A 20011-nucleotide genomic window follows, 5' to 3' on the forward strand; every position below is an offset into this window, starting at 1 on the left:
CTACTGAACATGGGAAGAAGCAGCCCGGGAAGCAGGAAGGGAGGAAGGGCCCTGGGCCGCTAGCCCCACTGGGTGCAAACAGACGGAGCAAAGGCCAACCCAGCCCGGGCACCGTGGCGCCACCCGCAGAGCCAGAAGGGCACCATCGCCCTGAGAGGCCTGCCTGCCGCCCGCCCGCCCGCCCGCCCTACCCGGGGGCTCTGAGGCCACAGAACGAAGCTGTTGCCAGCACAATGACTCTGGGCTGCGGGACTCATCGCTACTGGGGTGGGCACAGAAGCTGCAGGAGCCCCGAGCCTGGTTGCACTGCTCAGCAGTGACTTGCTGGGTCTTGAACCTGGGCCTCCAGGGCCAGTGTGCATCCCCCGCTCCCGGAGGCCGCCCGTGCTCCTCAGCGGCATCCCCCGCACCCCACCGCCTCCCCCTCAACCAGGGCCCCGGCAAGGATCTTCGTATGTTTCACCCCCCACCCGAATGCCAAGAACAAATGGGGTCAGTAAACATTCGTGGGATAAATGAGTGGATCTCATTCAACAGATGTTTGGGAAGCACCTACCGCCAACCCATGAATGACCACGGGGACGGGAGAGGGACGGGACGGTCGCCGCCCTGCTCTTCGGAACCTGAGCACCTTGAGCGACGCCTGGCCGGGGCTCCTCCAGTAACGCCGGCCCGCAGAAGGAAAGAAGTAAGACTGGGAGTGATAGAGAAGCGAGGGGAGGCCGCTGTCAGTGTGGTCCTTCTGGGCTCTAGATTCTGGCTGGAGGTCCGGAGCCACGGTCTAGACTCTGGGGTCCACGTCCTCAGTACTCAGTTCTGGGTTCTGAGCTCCACGCCCTAGGCTGTGGCTTTCGGGTCCGCATCCAAGGCCCAGGTTCTGGGCTGTCTGTTCTGAGCTCTGGATTCCGAGGTCCAGGTTCCGGGCCCCAGGCTCAGAGTCCTCGCCCCAGGTTCTGGATTTGGGGGCGACGCTCAGTGCTCTGTGTCTGGCCTCTGGCTCCTGAGTGCTGGGGTGCAGACTCTCTGGGTCTCTAAGCTCTGGACTCCAGGTTCTGGCCCGGGCTCTGGATTCGGGCCCGGCGGGTAGGCCCGTTTGCCAGAGGCCCCGCTGGGCTGCCGCAGTGCTCGCGGCCTAGGACGTAAGCTGCCCGAGTGCAGAGACTCTCGCTTGTCTCGTGTGCCGTGTGGCCCCCACCCCCAGAGCAGCGCCTGGCGTCTCAGCGTTCGTGGGGCACGCGCGTGTGCGCACTCGGGTGAACGATCTGGTAGACGCTCTCACCTGCAGTCAGGAGCCGGGGCGCAGGCCAGCGGGACCAGCCCTGCCCTCGCTGTGGCCACGGCTGCCAGGAGGGGAGGCGAGAACGCCATGAGCCGGGGAGGGGCTGGAAGGGGAGCTGCTGAGGGGGCCTGAGAGGGCCCGGGGCCCCTGCGCTTTGAGATGGGCCGGCAGTGCCCCCCCAGCTACACACCGGAGCTGTTCCTGCTTGCTCTGCTTCCCTTCTCCACAGAAAGGACACGGGCAGGGTGGCAGTGGCACAGCAGGGGCAGAGGCGTCCTGAGGCAGAGTCCCAGGGATGCTCCCCCATCGCTCCCCGGTCTCTCCCCCGGCCCCCGAGTGACCCCCTGCCGGCACACGGTCTGGGGGTGAGGAGGATGGAAGGGGAGCCTCCTGGACAGGGGACTTGAGGGCTGCGGGGAGTGACCATCAAATACCAACAGGGACGCGGGGAGCAGAAATGATGATAATTAGGGTCAGGGACGGCGGCACACGTCATGGGGAGACGGTGTCATTCAAACGTGGCACAGAGATCTTGGTGATCAGAGTGATCTCTGGTTGGCGATATCATTAATCATACACCAGGAACATGGGGGGAGTGAGGATGTGATGGGAGCATCGGTGTCATGTATTCGATAACCAAGGGTAGAGGAGATATTGGTGGTCAGAGTCAGTGACGAGCCACCCAGAGATCTTGGTGGTGTGTGATCTTCTAGGGATCAAAGGCATTGATGGTTAGAGAATCAAGTGATCAGAGACACAGGTGACTGGGGATACCGACGACCAGGGAGGTTGGCGATCAGGGTATAAGGGACATTGGTCATCGGGGACTTGGAAGGTGAGAAGACGCAGCAGCCACCGAAGTAGGACACGATGACGAGCGCTGAGCAGTCAGGGTTATTAGTAACCAGTGTCACGGTGACCATGTCGGTAGTCAGAAAACTTGACGGTAAGAGTCCATGATCGGGGCATTGGCCATCACGTACATGGTTGGCTAGAGATGTTGGTGATTGGAGAAAAGTGGCCAAGGACATTGCTAAGAAGACATTAGTGATGAGAAATTGTGTGCTTGGAGATGCTGATCCCATATGAGAGATCAGATCTGTCATTGATCAGTGACACCGGTGATCATACTTGTTGATGACCTAGGACGTTAGAGACAGGGTGCAGTGGCGATCAGCACGCCGGTCGTCAGGAAACATGGGTGATGAGAGGTCCCGGCGATCACAGACGTGGCGGTTATCGGATGTTAGCAACCAGACACACTGGATAGAAATACTGGTGACGAGGTGTGGAACGTTGGTGGTAAGAGATATTCATGATCAGACCTATCATTGGTGAGCAAGGTCAGTCTCTGGAGACATTGGTGATCACATTTTGTGGATGTCAGTGACCAGACACATCACTGATCAGAGGGCATCGATGAACCATTGGTGATCACGTGTTGGTGATCAGTTGTTAGTAATCAGATGTCTGTGGTCACGGGCTCCAGTGATCAGACGTGTCATTGATCAGGAATATCAGTCATGACGACTGTCTCCAATAACCAGGATCATTGATGAAAGAGGACAGCCGTCAATGACATGACTGATCAAAGACACTGGTGACCAGGTTTGTCAATGAACGTGGAAGGAAGAGGACGGCATTGGGAGGGGGATCAGTCCTTGCTGGGTTCTGTGTGAGCCCTTAGGAAAAGGGTCAGACGGTGGGCTAAAGGCTGCAGAACCCATAGCCTTCCTGAGCCTCCCCGGTATCCACCCAGCCAGGACCAGAATTCAGACGGGAGCAATTTTCAGGGGAGGAGGGTCAGGACCTCAGACCCCGGCCAGACAGGGCCCCTCTCCTATTCCAGGGGCCCTTCCATCCAAATCACCGGCTGTAGGACTGATTCGGTCTTAATGACCTTGGCAGCTGGGACTCAGGAGCCCCAGAAGCCCACAAGACAGGCCAGAGGCATTCACAAAAAGTATTTTATTACTCTTAACAGTTTTCACTTTGAAGGAATAGGAAGATAGCATACAATTTTTACAGACAATATATAAATGTTGTACATAATTAACAATAACTTAGTTCACTAATCCAAAATAAAACAGGCCAAATAAAACATAAGACCAGAAAATACTGCCGATTCTTTTTCTTATGCGGATACTAGTACAAAATAAGTTACTTCTGGCTGTGGTGCCCCCATATTGCACTTGGACTATATCGGCACAACCCTCTTCCTGGGCCGGGTCCTTGCTGGCCACCGCACCCCGCCACTGCCGCATACAGAATCTAAGCTCGCACACAGTTATGTACAGCTGTACCTTGGGAAGGATCCAGACAGCCACAGCAAGGCAGAGCAGAACCCTGGCACCTCCCAGGACCCAGCAGGGTCGTGGCCTCTCCCTCGGTCCTGGCTCTGACCCACCCCCAGCTCCTGCCTTCGCCACCTGCCAGGTCAGCCCCCTGGAAGCCACGAGCAGCCGAGGCCCCACCCCTGGCCCCTGGCTCCCCGTTCTAGGGCCGTGGGATCTGAGAACTTTTCCAAAAATAACTGCGAAGCTACAGCCTTGGTTTGTAGGTTTTATTCCTTTCCATAGCAAGGGCTCTCGTGGCAACGTACAATTGACTGGACCCAAAAAGAGTTTAAAAATAAAACAACTAACTCATCGGCGAGTTAAGCTTATGTAGGTTTTTTTTTTTTTTTTTTTTTAAACATTTTCTTCTTTTGTCTCAGAGTTGGAGAGGAGGGGGTTTAGGGGTTAGCAGAAGGAGGATGTATGTACAGGGGTCCGCCGAGCAGAGGAGGTGGCTGTAGCTCAGACCCGTCTAGGGCGCACGGGTCACCCCAGCCTCAGCCTCAGAGGCCAGGGGAGCAATCGGAGAGACGCTTCCCCTCTCAAGAAAACGTTTCCTTCCTGTGACCCAGCCCCGGCCTGGGAATCTGCGCGGGACCGCCCGTGATTGTCTCTGCCCTCTGCGCCCGGCCTGGGTTCAGCGCTTTCAGAGAGGGAGCCAGTGGAGAGGGTGCAGGCCGAGGTCCCCGAAGACCTGCCCCCGGAGCCGGGCACAGGGAACGGTCAAGTGGCCCTTGGCGCCGAGGAAGCCCCGCGAACTTGGGGCAGCTCAGACCACCCAAGTCTCCCAGTCCTCGTGAGAAAACAAGAGCAAATAAATTACTTTTGCCTCTACTCCCTCTTCCTTCTACGACGCGGTTTCCCGCGTGTGTCCCTTGCCTCCAGTCTTCGTAAAGTTGTCCTTTCTGCTCGCCAGTTATCCGTGGTGGAGGCCCCACCTGGGAGGCCGAGGCAGCCTCCCAGCCCAGGGAGCATCTTCACAGTGACGGCCGACGGGCCCACAGGTGAGGCAGCGTGGGGCTCCAGCTGGGCTGGCAGGGCAGCATCAGTCTCCGGGGAAGGACGGGCAACCGAGGGTCTGGTCCCTGCCCCCCATCCCGGAGCGCCTTCCTCGGCATCTGTCTGTCGGTCCGTGGGGGGCGGTCCCTAGCCCATGGCGGTCACCATGCTGGATGGGTGGGGGTGGCCGAAGGACAGGCTGGAGGAGGGGTGGATGGGCGTCGGAGTGGGCAAGATGTGTCCCGAGTGGCTGAAGGGCGGGAGGTGGCCCACAGGCGCCATGTGTCCGGCCAGGGCAGCGGCGCTGAAGGGGGAGGCCTTCTCCTGCATGCACTTGGACAGCTCCTCGAAGCACTCGGCCCCCTTCTTGTTCTTCTTGGACTTGTTGGACATCTTCCGGTTCCGAGTCTGGATGCCTTCCTTCTTCATGGTCAGCGGCCTGTTCACCTGGGGGCGACCACGGAGCTTTCAGGGGGTGGAGCTCCCTTCCCAGAGCAAGAACCCCACCCCCAGCTCGCACGGGGCGCGGGGGGGGGGGGGGGCCCACTTCCAAAGGCCCACCGCCCACCACCGTCTTCCCGCCGGCACCGCTGCCATCTTGAGAAAGGCGCCTTTCACTGCGTGGGGCCGCCCGGCAGCCGGCAGGGAGTTCGGCCCACGAGGTGCCAGCGCCACCCCCGCAACCCCACCCCAAAGCCCAGATACCGCTGTCCTCGACCCACCGGCCCCTGCCCCTCCCATCCTCCCAGCCAGCCAGCCAGCTCGCCCGCCTCGTGGGAAGCCCTTCTGGCGCTCGGGGCGGCTTCCCAAGCCAAGCCACGCTGGAGGCTGCGGCACAAAGCGCAGCCGTCCCCCGGGAGGCGGGGCGGGCCAGGCGGGCGGACCTACATTGTGCAGCTTGTAGTAGAGGCCACAGGCGTTGCACACAGGGTCCCCGTTGGCGTTGCGGCGCCATAAGGTGGTGGTTGTCGTCTGACAATTTGCACAACAGGTGCCCGCTCTCCTGGCGGCCGACTGGAAGGGAAGGGGGGAGCGGAGGCGTGGCGTCAGCAGGCTGGGCTCCCACGCCCCCCCACCTTCTCCCAGACCCTCGCGCCACCCCGGCCCCCGCCAGCTTAGACCAGGAGCAGCAAATCTCACAGGGGAAGCACGGCATCTCAGAGCCGTGGAATTCTAGAATCGAGACCTAAACCGTCACAGAACTTTAGAATAAAGCACTCTCTGAATCCTGATCTCAGAATCAAAGGGGCCGCAAGAGCTGGAAGGAAAACGTGGCCACCGCCCCCGATCACCAAACGATCTGACGCTACAGACGGGGCAACTGAGGCTCTGAGAAGGGGTCTTTTGGTTGAGAAGGCTGGCTGGGCCCCCTGGAGCACCTGGGTCTGGAGCCGCACTCCCAGAAAACCCATAATCCTGGGCGTGCCTGAACCCCTGAGGCCAGAGGAGGGGGCCCTGCAGCTGCCCAGGGCAGGGCTGTGACATGCTCAGGGAGTCGCGCTGCAGCGTCCAGTGCAGTAGCCACTAGCCCTGGGGCCGCTTAAGCTAAACTGAGCTAGGATTTAATTCAGTTGCTTCAGCCGCCCCAGCCACGCTTCAAAGGATCACTCGTCCCGACACGAGCTAGAGGCAACCACCGTGGACGGGGCAGACCTGCAAAGTGTCCATCTTCACAGCTTTTATCGGACAATACCAGTCTATGTGTCCAGCACCCCATACCCCAATCCTCAGAGTTCTAACTAACTGCCCCCTAGCCCCTCAGGAAATGCAGGGCAGAGGTGACCTGGAAACGTCTGGTTTCTGGAGAAGGGAGCTGAAGGCTCCCAAGAGAAGAGGCAAGAGAGTCTTTACCCCAGAAAGCAGAAAGCCCTCTCCAAACCCACAAGAGCACTTCCCAGGGAACCGCGGGCAGCAGGGGTGGGGGTGGGAGGCGGGGAGTGGCCCCAGACCCCAGCCTGGTCCAGAGGGGCCGGCCTGCAGCCTGCAGCCAGCCACGGGGGTGGGGAGGGGTGAGGGTGAGTAAGCAGCCTGAAGCTGGAATTCTGACTCAGGGACCAAGCCCGCATCCTCCACCACCCGGGCCCTCACCCCGCCCTCGCTCCAGGGGAAAAAAAAAAAAAGGGGGCCCCCGAAGCAGCAAGCGATTTAAGCCTCATAAATCACTTCGCCCTGAAAAAATATATTTATTATTCTTAGCATTTTACGCATTATTTGCAGAGTGGAGGGTATTAGAAGTTTCAAAACAGCCCAGCGAGAGGCAGGACTGAGCCGAGGAGAGACTGAAAACTGGCGGAGTCCGGAAACAGATACGCGAAGTTTCCTTATCTTTGGGCTGCAGATGTCCGGATAGGAAACTCCGGCAGGAGATCCGAAAGGGCATTTTTTTAAAATCACTCAAATGAAAATACACAGTATAGGTGACTCCATGGAAAAATAATAAAAGGGCAGGTTTTTTTTGGTGGTTGGTGTGTGTGTGTTTTATTTAAATAAGCGTGAGGAGACTGTGTGGGGAAGCCAGGGAGAGCAGCCTGGGCTACAAGGAAAATTACTTCACGGCCCTATTTTTAAAAGGAGTTTAACAGAGGCCAGGGGACCAGACTTGGGCCCCTGGAAGCTCAACTTTGGGGGATCCCTGAAGGTACCAGGTGGGCTGCGGAGGGGAAATCTGGCCTGAAAGAAATGTAGCCTAAAAGCAGGGCAACCCCAACTGACACCCAAGTGATTTTAACGATGAGTTCAGGTGCCAGAGCACCTGTATTTGAAGGTTTGCTCTTTTTGTCATTAACTGTCAGCTCCCACGCAGGCCGACGCCCCCAGCCCAGGCTGCCCGCTCTTACCAGTCTCCGTTTGGGCTTGATGAGTGGCCGGTTCTGCCCGTTCATCTTGTGGTAGAGGCCGCAGGCGTTGCACAGGTAGTGCCCGGTGCCGTCCCGCCGCCAGAGAGGGGTAGCCGTGGCCCCGCAGTTGACACACTCCCGGCCTTCTGAAAGGGGACAGGGGGAGACACCAGCCTGTTCAACCGACAAAGTCACCGGAGGGGGCCGGCGGGCCAGCCAGGCTGCTTCAGGGTGGGACTTTTAGCTCCAGCCTGGCGGGAAGAGGGACCCCGGAGGTGGGAGGTGGGATTCGGAGAGTAGCTTAAGGCAGGGGAATGGGGCGGGAGGGAGGAGCGCGGCCAGGGCCCCAGGGATCCTCAGCACGGCCGGCCGGCCAGGAGAGGGTATTTACAGCAAACTTCGCCGACGGCAGCAAGGGGGTGGGCACGAGTCGCCAGCTCAAGCCGGCTGGGCCGGGAGGACTCGGCCCCCTTCCTAGTCCCTCTCCTCCTCTGTCTCTGTCCTTTCCCCCCAGCGGCGTCCCCGCTCCCCGTCCTGTGTCCTCAGCCCCGTCTTTCTGTTCTCCGTCCCTCCATCCACGGTCACTTCCTTCTCAATCCCCCACCTCCCTGCCTTCCGCCGAGGCCCTGGACCGGGGTGGAAGTTGCTGTCCTTTAAAATGAAATAAATAATAAGCCCTTTCGTTTTTTGAGGCTGAGTAGGCTAAGCGACCTTGGTCTGGTGGTGGTGGTATTTTGTTTTGTTGTTGTTCAAGGGCCATCTGGAATTCAGATAGAATGTAAAACAAATTTGGGAGAAAGAACTAATTAAAGGCAAGCGAGCTGGTCTGAGCAAAACAGGGCCCCGAGGTGGGACCGGAGTGGGCACTGGCGGCGGCAGGGTGGAGCCACACAGCTGCTGTTACCCCGGACATTTCTCCCCATTTAGTTTAAACTAAGCTGTCAGTCCATACGGGCAAGAAAAGGCGGTTTCTGGACTCAGCAGCAAAAGTTTTAAAAGTCTTCCTCTTCCCCATCTCAAAGGGACTGGAAGGAGGTGTGGACAAGCAGGAGCCCCACACCAGCCACAGCGGCGTCCGCTCCGCAGCCGCATTCCTGGACAACCCAGCCCGGTCCCAGCCAGTTCCCGAAGCAGAGGGGCAGAGGCACCTACAGCTCCTTCCCCTCACTCCAGCCCTCAGGGAGGGAGAGTGAAGGACGTGCCAGGGGGCAGGGAGCGGCACCGGGTCCTGGGAATTTTGCCTGGGGGGTGGGGGTGAAATCTCCCAAGAAGATTGGGAGCCATCGAAATCCCAAGACCCGGACTGATGAAGTCGGAGATCCAGATTCCTTAAGGGTCTGGAGCCTCTGGGAAGGGCTGAGTGCACCCACAGCACGCACACACGCTCACAAACACATGTACACGCACGTATACACCGCCTCACTGCTCTCAACTGCATATGGCATTCTCTCACATGCTAAGTCATGAGTCTGCTCGAATTTTCACTTAAGACTCAGGGAGGGGAAGGGGGGATTCCCGTTGTGGGTTCTGGTCGGGCAGTGGCCAACCTTGGAGGGGAGGGCGAGGAGTGGGGATGGGCAATAAACTTTGGGGCCACCAGGAACACTTAAGGGCAAAAGTTCTAGGGTCCCTTGTCCCCCGTTCTGGGGTCTCGAAGATCTGCTGGGGGCCGTTAGAGAGGGACGTCACCCATCCCGGATCCAGGACACCGACACTGCCCCATCTCCCATATCACGGCCCCCTCCCCCGCAAAGCACAAACCGTCCCCACGTCCACTAGGTCCCTGGCCCTGCCTTTACCTGAGCAGGAGCGCGCCTTGCTCCGCTGCTTAGGGGTGAAGCTGGAGGCCGGGCCACCCAGGAAGCCTCCGGGGTGGAAGAGCCCGCTGCTGTAGTCGTGGGCGGTGGCCGGCACATAGGAGGGGTAGGTCGGGATTGGGTGGTGTGTGGCAGGCTGGGTGCCCATGGCAGCCAGGCCTGGGCGCAGGGGACTGCCACTTTCCATCTTCATGCTCTCTGTCAGTGACACCTGGTATTTGACGCCGTCCTTGTCCTCCCCCCGGGCCGCAGCCCCCCCTGCGGAGGAGGAGGCTGGGGAGGCAGCCCCAGTGGTGCTGGGGTCGGGAGACACTTCTTTGGGTGGCGTGGGTGGGAAGCCGAAGAGGTGGGAGCCCGAGTGGGCTGCAGTGGGGGGGAGGGAGGCCACAGAGCTGCCAGTGCCTCCCCCGCTCCCACCCCCTGCCCCCGGGTACACAGAGAGGGGGCCTCCGGGGCCTCCGGCAGCCGCGGGGTGCAGCGGCGTCTTGGAGAAGGGGCTCACGGTCCAGGGGTTGTGGTGATGTGCTGCAGCCGCGGAGAGGGCTGCTTTGCCCCCGTCCAGCCAGGGCAGCCCCGGGCTGTGCAACAAGTGTGGGCGGCACATCTGGCCTCCGGTCAGCCGGGCTGCGGGGGGAGGGAGATGGGTCAGGGTGCACGAGGCTGCGCCGAGCCGGGACGCGGACACACAGGGCCACAACTCCCCACAACCAAGTGACCCTCCCCAAAGAAAACCAGAAATGTAACACCCCAACCGGCAATAGTCATCAGGAATGTCCGTCCGGAGGGGAAGGACCAGTGGCACACAAGGACCCCCGGACAAGCCTGGAGGAAACCCTCACAGGCCAGCTGGAGACGGGCAGAAGCCCTACGGGGCCCAGACCCTCCCCAAGAGGCCGCTGCCCCGCTCCTTTCCCGGCCCGATTTCTCAGCTGCTCCGATTCCTGCGGATCTCACATCCGGGAAGCAGGCAGCCGGGCCTCGTCCCCTCCCGCGCCGGGCGCTCGGCGTCTGGGCTCCCAGTCACCCGGGGGCCCCGGCTCACCATGCGCGGGGCTGTAGGAGACGCGCGCCCGCGCGTGGGCCGGGTTGGCGTAGTACGGGTTGCCCTGCGAGTCGAGGTGGTTGAAGAAGACGTCCACCTCGTCGGGAGGCAGCAGCTGCGCGGGCTCCATGTAGCTGTGCGCCAGGCCCGGGTGGTGCGGGTCTGGGTGCTGAGCGTTCAGCACGGCGGGGTGCGCCATCCAGCGCGGCTGTTCCGGAGCCGCCTCCATGGCCGGCGGCGGAGGCCCGGGACCTGGGCGGAGGCGGTGGTGGCGTCCCTGCACGACGGAAGGGGGCGTGAGGGGCGCCCCCACGGCCCGACACCCCCAAAGCCCCGCCACACGGCGTCCCGCGCGCCGCTGCGCCGCAGCCGAGTTCAGCCGCAGACCGGTCCCGGCTGGGAGGAAAGCCCAAAGCTCAAAACGAAAGGAGGGTGGGGGAGCCGGCTCAGCCACGCACGCTCCCACGGTGACCCGGGTCCCGGAGCCACGCACTTGTGCGCACGGGGTCACACGCGGGGCCAAGCACCGACACCAGCGGCCCCAACAAACGCGCAGAGTCGCACTTCAGCCAGACGCTCACCGCCCCCCCCCCCCACCCTCGCACCAGCCCTGTACACAAACACATAAAACACCGACTGGAAGTTGAAGACAGGCGCCCGAGCACCCACGGGGGCACACGATGCTAGCGACACGCACAGAACTACACTTGGCGCTGACACGGACTGACCTCGCCTCCCCAAACACACACGCTGCCCCACGAGCCCAGAGCCAGCCCACCCCCACCCCCCGCGCGCACTCCCCGGCGACACGAGCAGGACCTCTCACCGAGGCACACCAAAGCACTCACCCGCAGCCTGGCCCGCAGGGCCCAGGCCCCCGCAGTGACCTCTCAGAGCCCGGCGCGCCCCAGGCCCCCGGCCCAAACTTACCCCCCGAAGCCCAAACTTACACACGCAGCGCCGCGGGAGGGAGGCGCGGCCTCGGAGCGGGCAGCACGGGCGGGAGCCCGGGGGGCGGCGGGCTCAGGGACGGCGCGTCGGGCGGATGGCGGGGCTCACGGGGTGGGAGCGGGGGTCAGCGCGCGCCTCGGCCTCCGGCCCGCCCGGCTCCGGCCCCTCGGCATCCTCCGGCCGCCCTGGCGCCAGCCCGCGACTCCTGCACAGACATGAAGCGGGGGCCGCGCACGCCTAAGAAGCCCGCGCCAGCCAATCAGCGCCGCGCGCCGCCCAGCCTCCGCCCCCCCATTGGCTGCGCCCGCAACTCCCGGTCCCCTGGACTCCCGGACGGACCCGCGGGCCTGCCCCCCTGCGCCTGCCCGCCTCCTCCCCGCGCCCTCCCGGCGGCCCCTGCTGCCGACGTTCCCCCCAGGACCCGCACCCCGCGGGCCGACTGTGCGCCCCCTCTTGCGGACACTCTTGGTTCCCCTAACCTCCGGGCCCTCTTCCCAGTAACTAACCTCCAACTGGGCCCCCTCCCCGGGAGCCTGGGCCGCGCACCCTCTGGGTGTTTGGGTGTCCTCTCCCCGGGACCCCAGCCCTTCCACTCTCTCGGATCCCACCTCCTTTACCACTGAACGTGGCCATGGGAGTCCAACTACCTACCGACACCGTTCCCTGCCCCAATTGGGGCTCTGGCTAAGCGGGGGGGGGGTAGGGGGTGGGGTGGGAGGACTACTGCGGGACAGCAGGATCGATGAGGCGCAGGAACTACAGGGCCCCCGTGGGCACCTGGGCCTCGGACAAGAGGCCGCTTAGGACGGCCTGACCTGGTGGAGGTGGCCTGGCTGGCGGCTCCGGAGAGGGGGAGGGGGCGTCCCCTTCCCGGGCGTGGCCTTCTCAGACCAACGGGCCGAACTGCCTGGGGCGAGGCCGTGCAGACCCGGACTGGCGCCGGCGCCGGCTCGAAGGAGACGCCTCCGGGCAGGAGGAGGCATTTTTTTCCTCGGGAAGGTGGGGGGGGGGGTCCCTAAGGCGGCCCCTGGGGAGAGGGAGATGGCGGTCTGAGAACTCCGTCCCCTAAGTCACCTGGAACTGCTCTCCACAAGCCTCCAGTCCAGAGATCCGGCTCTGCGGGTGAAGTGGGCCGGGTGCACAAATCTCTTTGCTCTCTCCCATTGTATAGACGGAGGAGACCAAGGCTTGAAGGGAGCCTACGGCCCAGGAGGGGGGTCGGGAACAAAAGAAAAATGGGGGGGGATGAAGAGACAGGTGCGGGGGTAATGGGGAGTAATCGACAACCTCAGCCCCCTCCCCTCGCCGTTCCACGGCTCTCGGGGGTAGAAGCCCAGAGGGATGCTAGGTGGGTCCGCGGCAGGGGGGAGGGCCGGGGCCCCGGCCACCCCCGGGAGGGTGGGGGGAGGGGCGGCGGGATTGACAGTCGGTAATTGGGTAACTGGAGGCGGCTTCTCCGGCCGGGCAGCCCCGCCACCGCGACGCCGGGCCCCTGACGTCACCCGATTCGCCAGGAAATGAACTTTTTAATAATCTGAGGAGGGAGGAAAGCCCTCGGTCCCCTCGGCTCGGGGGGCACCAGGCCAGGCCCGGCTCCGCCGGCGCGCCCCCGTCACCCTCTCCCAGGGCAGCTCTGGGCAGCGCCAAGGGGGCGCGGGCTCGGGCTGGGGGCCTCCTCCTGCCTCTGCGTCCGGCTGTCCGTTCGTCTGTCCGAGGCCCTGGCGCAGGTAAAGGCGCGGGGACAGGGGTGCAGAGCCCCATCCCGCTGGGAACCCACGCGTCTCCAGCCCTTGGGGCCCGTCTGCCCTGGCCGCCCGCGCGCCTCCCGCTCCGCTCCACTCCAAGGCGCGCGGGGCCCGGGCTTCTCGAAACTCCGGTCTGCGGGAGAGGAGGCCGGCGCCCGCCGAGTAAGGCGCGCCGGGGCCGGGAGCAGGAGCTCGAGGCCGCGGGCGCCGGGCCTCGGCAGCCGGACCAGGCAGGTGAGCGGCCTCCGTGCCTCCCTGTTCGCGCGCCCCGAAACGCGTGCGGTCTGGCCCAGACCCGCTGTCTTTCCGTACGTCTGTTTCTCCTCCCCGCCTTTAGCTTACGATTCATCAACGCGTAAAACGCGATCGCCGCGAAGCCTCCCAGCCTGTTTCGTCGCCTCGGAGCCCAGCAGGAGCTTCTCAAAGACAACACGGCCTCGGGGACAATACCCCGTGTCCGGCAAGGCTGCCCCACAGGAGCTCAAACCCCAGGACCGAGCGCGGGAGGCCCCCGACCCTCAGGCCGGCCACGGGGCGGTGAACGCCGGAGCCGAGCGGAAGCTTACCGCGGGGCCGCGATCGGAGCCTCGGCTCGCAGGGAGGTGGTCGTTCCCAGCCCTCAGGAAAGCAGGTAATCGCCTTTTTCCCCCCAAAGGCGCGGTTCAAATTATCTCCGGTTCTGGGTGGGTCTGCAGTTTCATTACCGCGAGCTCGGCTTCAAGCTCCTCCGGGGCAGCCTGAAGCCCCTCCGGGGCAGCGTCCTGCCCACTGCCGGGATGGAGGTGACCCGCCCGGGTGGGCCCCTGCCCGAACGGCAGCCCTTCTCTGCCCGCCGGCCTGGCGCAGCACGGAGCGCGGGCGGGGATTTAATTACCCCGATCGGCGGCTCAGAAAATCGCCGCAAAGAGGAGCTTAGCTGGGCAGTTAAGCAATGCTCGAGCAGGGGCCTCGGGAGATCTGCACCAGCCTCCCTTCCCGCAATCCGGGCCTAGAGAAAAAAAGGGAAAGGGGAACCCTACCAGGGTCTCTCGAGGCCGTGGGGTTGCCTCCCTGCAAAAGGCAGACAGGCAGCCGGCTTGGCTGAGGCCTCCACGTTGGCTGGAGCTCCTGCGTTGGACGCGGGACTGCTGCGTTCTCCAGCAGGAACTAACCCGTCTAAGGAGAGAAAAGCGGGGCACCAGGCCCCAGGGCCTCTAGCTGGCCCATAATGGGGGGGGGGGGTCCCACTGGTTGAGTGTGCCTGCCAGACAGACCGATGGACATAACCAGGCGCCTTGCCCACCGGGCAGCGAGACCATCTCATCACTTCGGATGGAACAAATCTCCAGGGAGGGTCAGGTCAGCTCCCAGGATGGACTGGGGTGGGCATCCTCGGGGCTTCGGAGGGCGGATTTATTTCGGTTTACGGCCTCGGACTTTGGGGTCCCCAGAACACGTTTAGAGGGACACGTTCCTTTTTTCCTTCCTTTTTTTTTTTTTTTTTTTTGTTAATTCCCAAGTATTGTTGCAAATGCGGGCCGCTGCCCTTCGGTCGCACTAAAGCTGCCACTTTCCTTACGTGGGAACAAGATTTTATAAGGGACTGGGGAAGGGCAGCGGCAAAACTGAATTTTCTAACGACCTTTTCCAAATGACTGGAGATTCCCTAGCAGAACGCGGCTCGGAGCCTCCCGGGGTGCTTTCTCGGGAGCTGGGGGTGCAGAGATCCGAAGCCCGGTTCTAGAGACCCTCAAGGCCTCGGCCCGGCACTCAGCTGCCCAGGTGTTCCCCATCCTGTGCGACCCTCCCCTCCCTGCCCTTTGTTTCAATTTGGCTCACCTGAGGCGGCCCCTCTGGGACCATAAGTTTGCCCTCTCTCTGTAACCTAATTCTCACCTTTTCCTATGGGCATCTAATTGGCCAGCAGTGGATGGGGTGTTTAAAGAAATCCGTTTGCTTAGGGGCTGCCTTTCTTAGGGATATTTAATTTGCAACACAGCGGCCTCACTGGCAATGTGCCTTGAGGGGTACTGAGGAGGAAGTGGGGGCCGCTCTAGCCAGAGGGGTTCAGATGTCCCCTCTAAGGCAAGGCCTCAGATCTTCTCGGGCCTCAGCCATCCTCCAGAGGGGCTCCCCAGTGAGGCGACCAGGAGTCCAACAGCCCCTCCTGCTCTTTCAGGTTCACTTCCAGCCCCCAAAATCTGAAGTCTCCCTCTCCTCCCGCCACCATGCTAATTCTCCCACCCCATCCGTTTTCCGGGCCTTTTTGAATTGTAAAGACCAGGGTCCAACGTCCTACTCGTGTCCGCACCCTGGGTGGAGGCTCCTCGGAGACCCCGTATCTCTTTACGAGGTTCTAACCGCCACCTCCAAGCCCGACAGCAAGGGGCCCTGCTGAGACCTGCAGACAATCGAGCCGCGTTTCTCCCTCCTCCATGAACTGCCACGGTGTGCTAGGAGGCCGGGCAGCCCCGCAGCCCAGCAGCAGGACAACTGGTAAATCCGTTTCGTTAGACGCAATTTGTTTGCAATTTGTCAACCCGTCTGGGAAACGCTCCCCAGACGCCTGGGCAGCCGCACTGGCCCTACCTGCTTCTCGAATCCTGCCTGTTCATGAACGAATCCCGGCGCGAGGTGCCTGCGTAGACCCAGAGCTCACTGCCAAATGTTCCCGACCCCGGGAGACGTGGCTTTTTCCAAAACAACGAATTTCCTTCCGTGTTTTCCGGGAAAGGAGCGGCCGCCACATCCGGGGGCCCTGAACGCCAGAGCTTTCCCCTCGCTGCCGAGGCAACCTGGAGTTCAAGCCTGGCCTCCGCCGAAGGATTCTAAATGCCCTGGGTCCAGACAGACCAGACCGCCGCCGTCTACGCCTCCCGCCTCCCGGAGGCAGATCCCGAGACCGCGGCGGCCCCATTCTTATTGAAATCCCACTAAAAGGATTCCGACTCCGGCTCGGGGCAGGGGGGAGACTTCCAGACCCAGTGCTCTCCCCCACCCGCACCCCAGCCACGCAGGATAAAGGGCCGCGGGGCGCGGCGCCCGGGGGCGCACGCAGGAGCGCGCCGGGTTAAGCCGCGCAAAGCCGGCGCACGGGACCAGCCGGCAGGTGCAGCCGGCGAACGGCGGCCCGGCTCGGGCGCATCGCCGCCGCGGCCCAGAGGTGGGGGGCGGCCCAGACAAAGGGCCCAGCACTGGGGCTGGGCGGGGCGGGGCTTTGCGTCTCTCGGAATAACCGGGCCTCGAGGCCTACGGCTCCGTCCGAGAAATGGGAAGGCGGCAGGCCCCAGGCGGGCCTGCTGTCCACAACTCTCCAAACGCTCCCTCAGGTTTAGGCCCCTACGACCAGGGGTTCCAGGCGCTGGTATAGCCAGGGCGAGCCCCGAAGGCCACACTTCAGGGGCCACTGGGCCAGGCGGACCGCGCGATTAGGGTGCCAGCTGGGCCGAGCCTGGGGGCTGGAAGGGCCCTGGCCAGGCGGAGAAGGGGCGACTTACCGAGCGAGATGCGGCGGGCGGCGCCCCCGGGCGGACGGGGCCGGGGCGGAACGGGGCGCACAGCGCGGTGCGTAGCGAGCGGGGCCCAAAGGATCCCGCGCAGGCTGACGGCGTTACCAGGGGGGCCCGGGCGGCGCGGCGAACGGCCGCATGGTGCGCGTCGGGCCGCTTTTGTTCGCCGGGTGTATGACGGGGGCCGGCTGGGGTGGGGGCGACGGCAGCCGGGAGATAGACTTGAGCGGCGTGCCCCGGCGGCGCTGGCCCCGCCGCCTCCCTCTCGCTCCTGCTGCTTCTCCCTCCCTCGGCCGCAGCGCCTCTGCTTTTATTTCGACAGCACTTTGGGGGGGGGGGGGGCGCGGGAGCGCCGCAGGGGGGCAGGAGGGTGCCCGGGGTTCTGTGCCCCGTCTCCCTGCTCCAGCCGCCGGGCCGGGGGGCGGTAGGCACTCAGGGCGCACACACCCTACTCGCCACTACTCCAGACCACTCCCGCCCTCGCAGGGGCGCACACACAGGCGCACCCCTGCTCTCCGGGATGCGCGCTCAGAAAGGCCGGCCGTCCCTCTTCCGAGACTCTCTCACCGGGGACCTCCAGAGCCGTGGGCACAGGCACTCACACACGCACGCACACAGACGCCTGCGCCTCCTCCTCTAACCCGCCTTCAGGAGTGCTCACACGGCCACACACGTATCCGTGCACACGCGTTAGCACACACAGCTGTGGCCGCGTGGACATCCTCAGGCAGGAGGTCTGGGCCACACGGACATGAACACACACACACACATCTGGCACACACACAACTGCCTCACTTCCAGGCTGACTTGGCTAAGTGTAGACAAAGCCCCTCTCCCTGCCCCACCTGTACCCCACCCTAACTCCCCAACTCCAGACACCAGAGCATTTTAGAAGTGGAGTTTGAGGCATCTCCCTGGCCCATCCCAAAGCAACCCTCGAGGGGGAGGAGGGAGGGAGTAGAGGGCTTGTCCTTGGAAGGCTGGGTGGAGGAGTTGGGGTATGGAAGTCTTCACCCCAAGAAACTCCTGGGTTTGGGAGCTAGGAAGTCTAGTTCTTGAACTTCCAAAGTTCGTACCAGGAGATTCAACAGGGCAGCTGAAGTCCCATCCCAGCTGCCCAGGGAGAGTGAAAGTGCTGTGGGGACCTTTGGCCCAAAGAGAAAGTGCTTTGCCTTGGAAAGACTGGGAAGTCCCTGCCCAGGTGCGCCCAGAGAGGCGGTGTGTCCAGCCTGCCATCTCTGCGGGCATCTGCTGTGTGTGGGTTTTTCTTTGAAGCTGGCGGTGACTGTACTGCCTATGCATGTGCTCTGGGCTGCGTGCCTGTGTGTGTATACATTTGTGAGCACATGGGAAGGGAAGTCTGCAAAACTGAGTCTATTAGTATGTCCATTTCTTCTTGTGGGTCCCAGACAGTTCATGTATTGAGGGTCTCTATACCGTGGGTCCCGGAGAGTTTGTGTATTGTGTGTGGGCGTTTCAGAATGTGACCCCGAAAGTGCACTTGGGAGGGAGCATCTGTGGAACTGGATGCGTGTCCCTGTGGCTGTGTATCTGTGAGATCACTGTGTCCGTGGACCTTGTGATGGGAAGTGGGTATTTCCAAGTGTTTGTCTATCCCTGTATGGGTCAGTAGCAGTGTGTCTCTGGGTATCCTGCGTCTATGAATCGCGGTCTGTGTCTGTCTTTAACAGCATAGGCATGGGTGTGTATCATTTTATGTTAGAACTGACGGTGGGAGGGTGGAGAGTGTATTCAAATGTGTCTGCATATCTGTGTATAGCTCCATGTGGAATTGATGTGTGTTGGGTGGGGTGTTTGTATCTGTGTATGTGGAGTGTGGGCATCTGTGTATGTGAATATATCTTTGAACACTATATGTTTCTCTACCCAGTGTTATTCTGTGTCTGTGGTCTGTGGAGGAGTGTGTCCCTGGGTGACACTGTATGTGTGTCTTCCCAGATTGCCTGCCATATCCACACTTTCCCTAACCAGCAGGGCAGGCAGCCAGAGGAGCTCCGGGGTGCCATCTGTGAGGGCACTTTCTGTCTGTCTGTGGGAGGGGGAGATGAGCTGATAAGGTTTATCTGCCTACACCAGCGCCATGCTGAATAACTGCTCTAATGAGGTGGCCTCTCTGGGACCACCCGCTCCCAAAACCCCAGCCTCATTGGGGGGAGGGGGGAGGGGAGCCAGTCCTGGGGCACCGGAGCACACCCCCATGAACCCAGCAGGGGCTGTTTCTACAGGGCCTTTCCTAGTTCTGCCCTGTTTCCTTGGAGGGGGTTCCTGGTCTCACACTCCCCAGCCCAGCTGCCATCTCCCGGCTGGGCTGGGCCAGTGAGAGCTGGCTGCAGCCTCCCAGCCTCTGGTCAGCGGTCAGGAACACGGCTTGAGAGGGCAGGAGACATGGGGCCCTCTGGGGTGGATGGAGAGACATGGAGAGTCTGTGATAGAAAGGCTCAGAGAGATAGGTAAGGGGGACGAAACGGGGAGACACAAGGACAGATTTTAAAAAGTAACAGTGATAGAGGGACTGGTGTGGGGTGGAGGGGTGGGTTGGGGACACACAGGGACAGAGAGAAACAACTAAAAAGTGGCAGAAAGGGTCAGAGAGATGGGAAGAAAAGCAAAGTGTTAACCAGAGAGAGACACGGACAGAGAGACAAGAGAGAGATAACAGAGAGGATACAGAGAGGAGAGAGCACGAAAGGACAAAAATAGAGATGAGAAGAGAGAAAACCCAGAGAGGCTCGGAGACCTTGGTGGGTGGAGGGAGGGAGGAGAAAGGGCCCCAGAGAGAAGGAGGGGAAAGTGGGGACACGAAAGATGGGCTGGGCGGGGTGGACAGACTGAGACGGAGGGACAGCCAGGGGCCCCGCGCCGAGAGCCCACGAGATCACTCAGGGCGTCGGGCGGGCCGGGAGAGCGTGAGCGCAGAGCCCGCGGGCCGGGCGGGGCCTTGCGGGGCACCAAGGCGCGGGCGGCAGCAGCGGGCAGGGGGGTCCGCGCGGGGCTGCGCCACTGTCCGGGGTAATTTTTCATCTCGGCCGGCTAATCTTTGTTCCCGGCGAAGATAATGAATAGCCAATCGTTATCTGCCCGGCTCCCGGAGGCTGCCCGAGAATGGCGTTGTACAGGGCTGGGAATTGTTTCCAAAGTGCCGCGGAATAAATGGTGTTCCTTATCTCTGCCTTCCAGATTATCAGAGCCCTTTCAGAGCGCGCACAACAAATGCGCCCGCCATCGAATGCATCATTTACCACCGCAGATCCGCGCGTTGATGGGCAGGCAGATAGCCGTCTGCGGGGGGCACTCGGGCGCCTGGTGCTGTGCCGCCTGCCTGCCTGCCTGCCAGCGGCACCCGAGTGTGAGCCCCCGGGTGTGCCCGACGTGTTTGGACGGGCAGGCGGGTGTGCCAGTGAGTGGGCACTGAACAAGCAAGGGCGTTAGTGTACACGCGGGCGCTTCGAACAAGTGGAGCGCTCACGCTGTTTGGGGATGGCCCAGGTGAGGCTGC

At 62.2% G+C, this 20011-nt stretch overlaps 2 protein-coding genes across 5 annotated transcripts in view; one reads left to right on the plus strand and one right to left on the minus strand.

The window, feature by feature from the left end:
* The window catches only part of EEFSEC (eukaryotic elongation factor, selenocysteine-tRNA specific), a 237228-nt gene that overhangs the window by 192290 nt on the left and 24927 nt on the right, over nucleotides 1-20011 (plus strand). The window contains exons 8-9 of one of the 2 annotated variants that reach the window (XR_004352207.1): nucleotides 538-688; nucleotides 4188-4323. The exons of the other annotated variant lie outside the window; for it this stretch is intronic. The gene's annotated coding sequence lies outside the window, so the exon portion shown is untranslated. Of the gene's footprint in view, nucleotides 1-537; nucleotides 689-4187; nucleotides 4324-20011 lie in introns of those variants that run through there. 2 annotated transcript variants of the gene reach the window in all.
* GATA2 (GATA binding protein 2) lies at nucleotides 3828-19023 on the minus strand. 3 transcript variants are annotated; one of them, XM_032648735.1, is made up of 7 exons: nucleotides 12336-12531; nucleotides 11261-11466; nucleotides 10311-10587; nucleotides 9251-9892; nucleotides 7452-7597; nucleotides 5503-5628; nucleotides 3828-5061 (listed from the first exon to the last, which is right to left on the minus strand). In XM_032648735.1, the coding sequence occupies exons 3-7, from the start codon at nucleotides 10537-10539 to the stop codon at nucleotides 4762-4764; spliced, it is 1443 nt and encodes a 480-aa protein (XP_032504626.1). In that variant the 5' UTR covers nucleotides 10540-10587; nucleotides 11261-11466; nucleotides 12336-12531; the 3' UTR covers nucleotides 3828-4761. The 3 variants fall into 3 exon arrangements, with proteins under 3 accessions (XP_032504626.1, XP_032504629.1, XP_032504628.1); XM_032648738.1 differs by lacking the exons at nucleotides 11261-11466; nucleotides 12336-12531 and adding an exon at nucleotides 16483-19023; XM_032648737.1 differs by lacking the exons at nucleotides 11261-11466; nucleotides 12336-12531 and adding an exon at nucleotides 15575-19023.

Source organism: Phocoena sinus, chromosome 11 (assembly GCF_008692025.1).
Source record: "Phocoena sinus isolate mPhoSin1 chromosome 11, mPhoSin1.pri, whole genome shotgun sequence".
Classification (NCBI taxonomy): domain Eukaryota; kingdom Metazoa; phylum Chordata; class Mammalia; order Artiodactyla; family Phocoenidae; genus Phocoena; species Phocoena sinus.

Bases quoted from the DNA above. Each gene is read 5' to 3' on its own strand.
- GATA2 (XM_032648738.1), bottom strand. From the start codon at position 10,539: ATGGAGGCGGCTCCGGAACAGCCGCGCTGGATGGCGCACCCCGCCGTG. The intron at 7,598-9,250 runs GTAAAGGCAGGG...GTCCCCTTTCAG, and splicing joins CAAGGCGCGCTCCTGCTCAG to AAGGCCGGGAGTGTGTCAAC. The intron at 5,062-5,502 runs GTAGGTCCGCCC...GGTCGCCCCCAG, and splicing joins TCTACTACAAGCTGCACAAT to GTGAACAGGCCGCTGACCAT.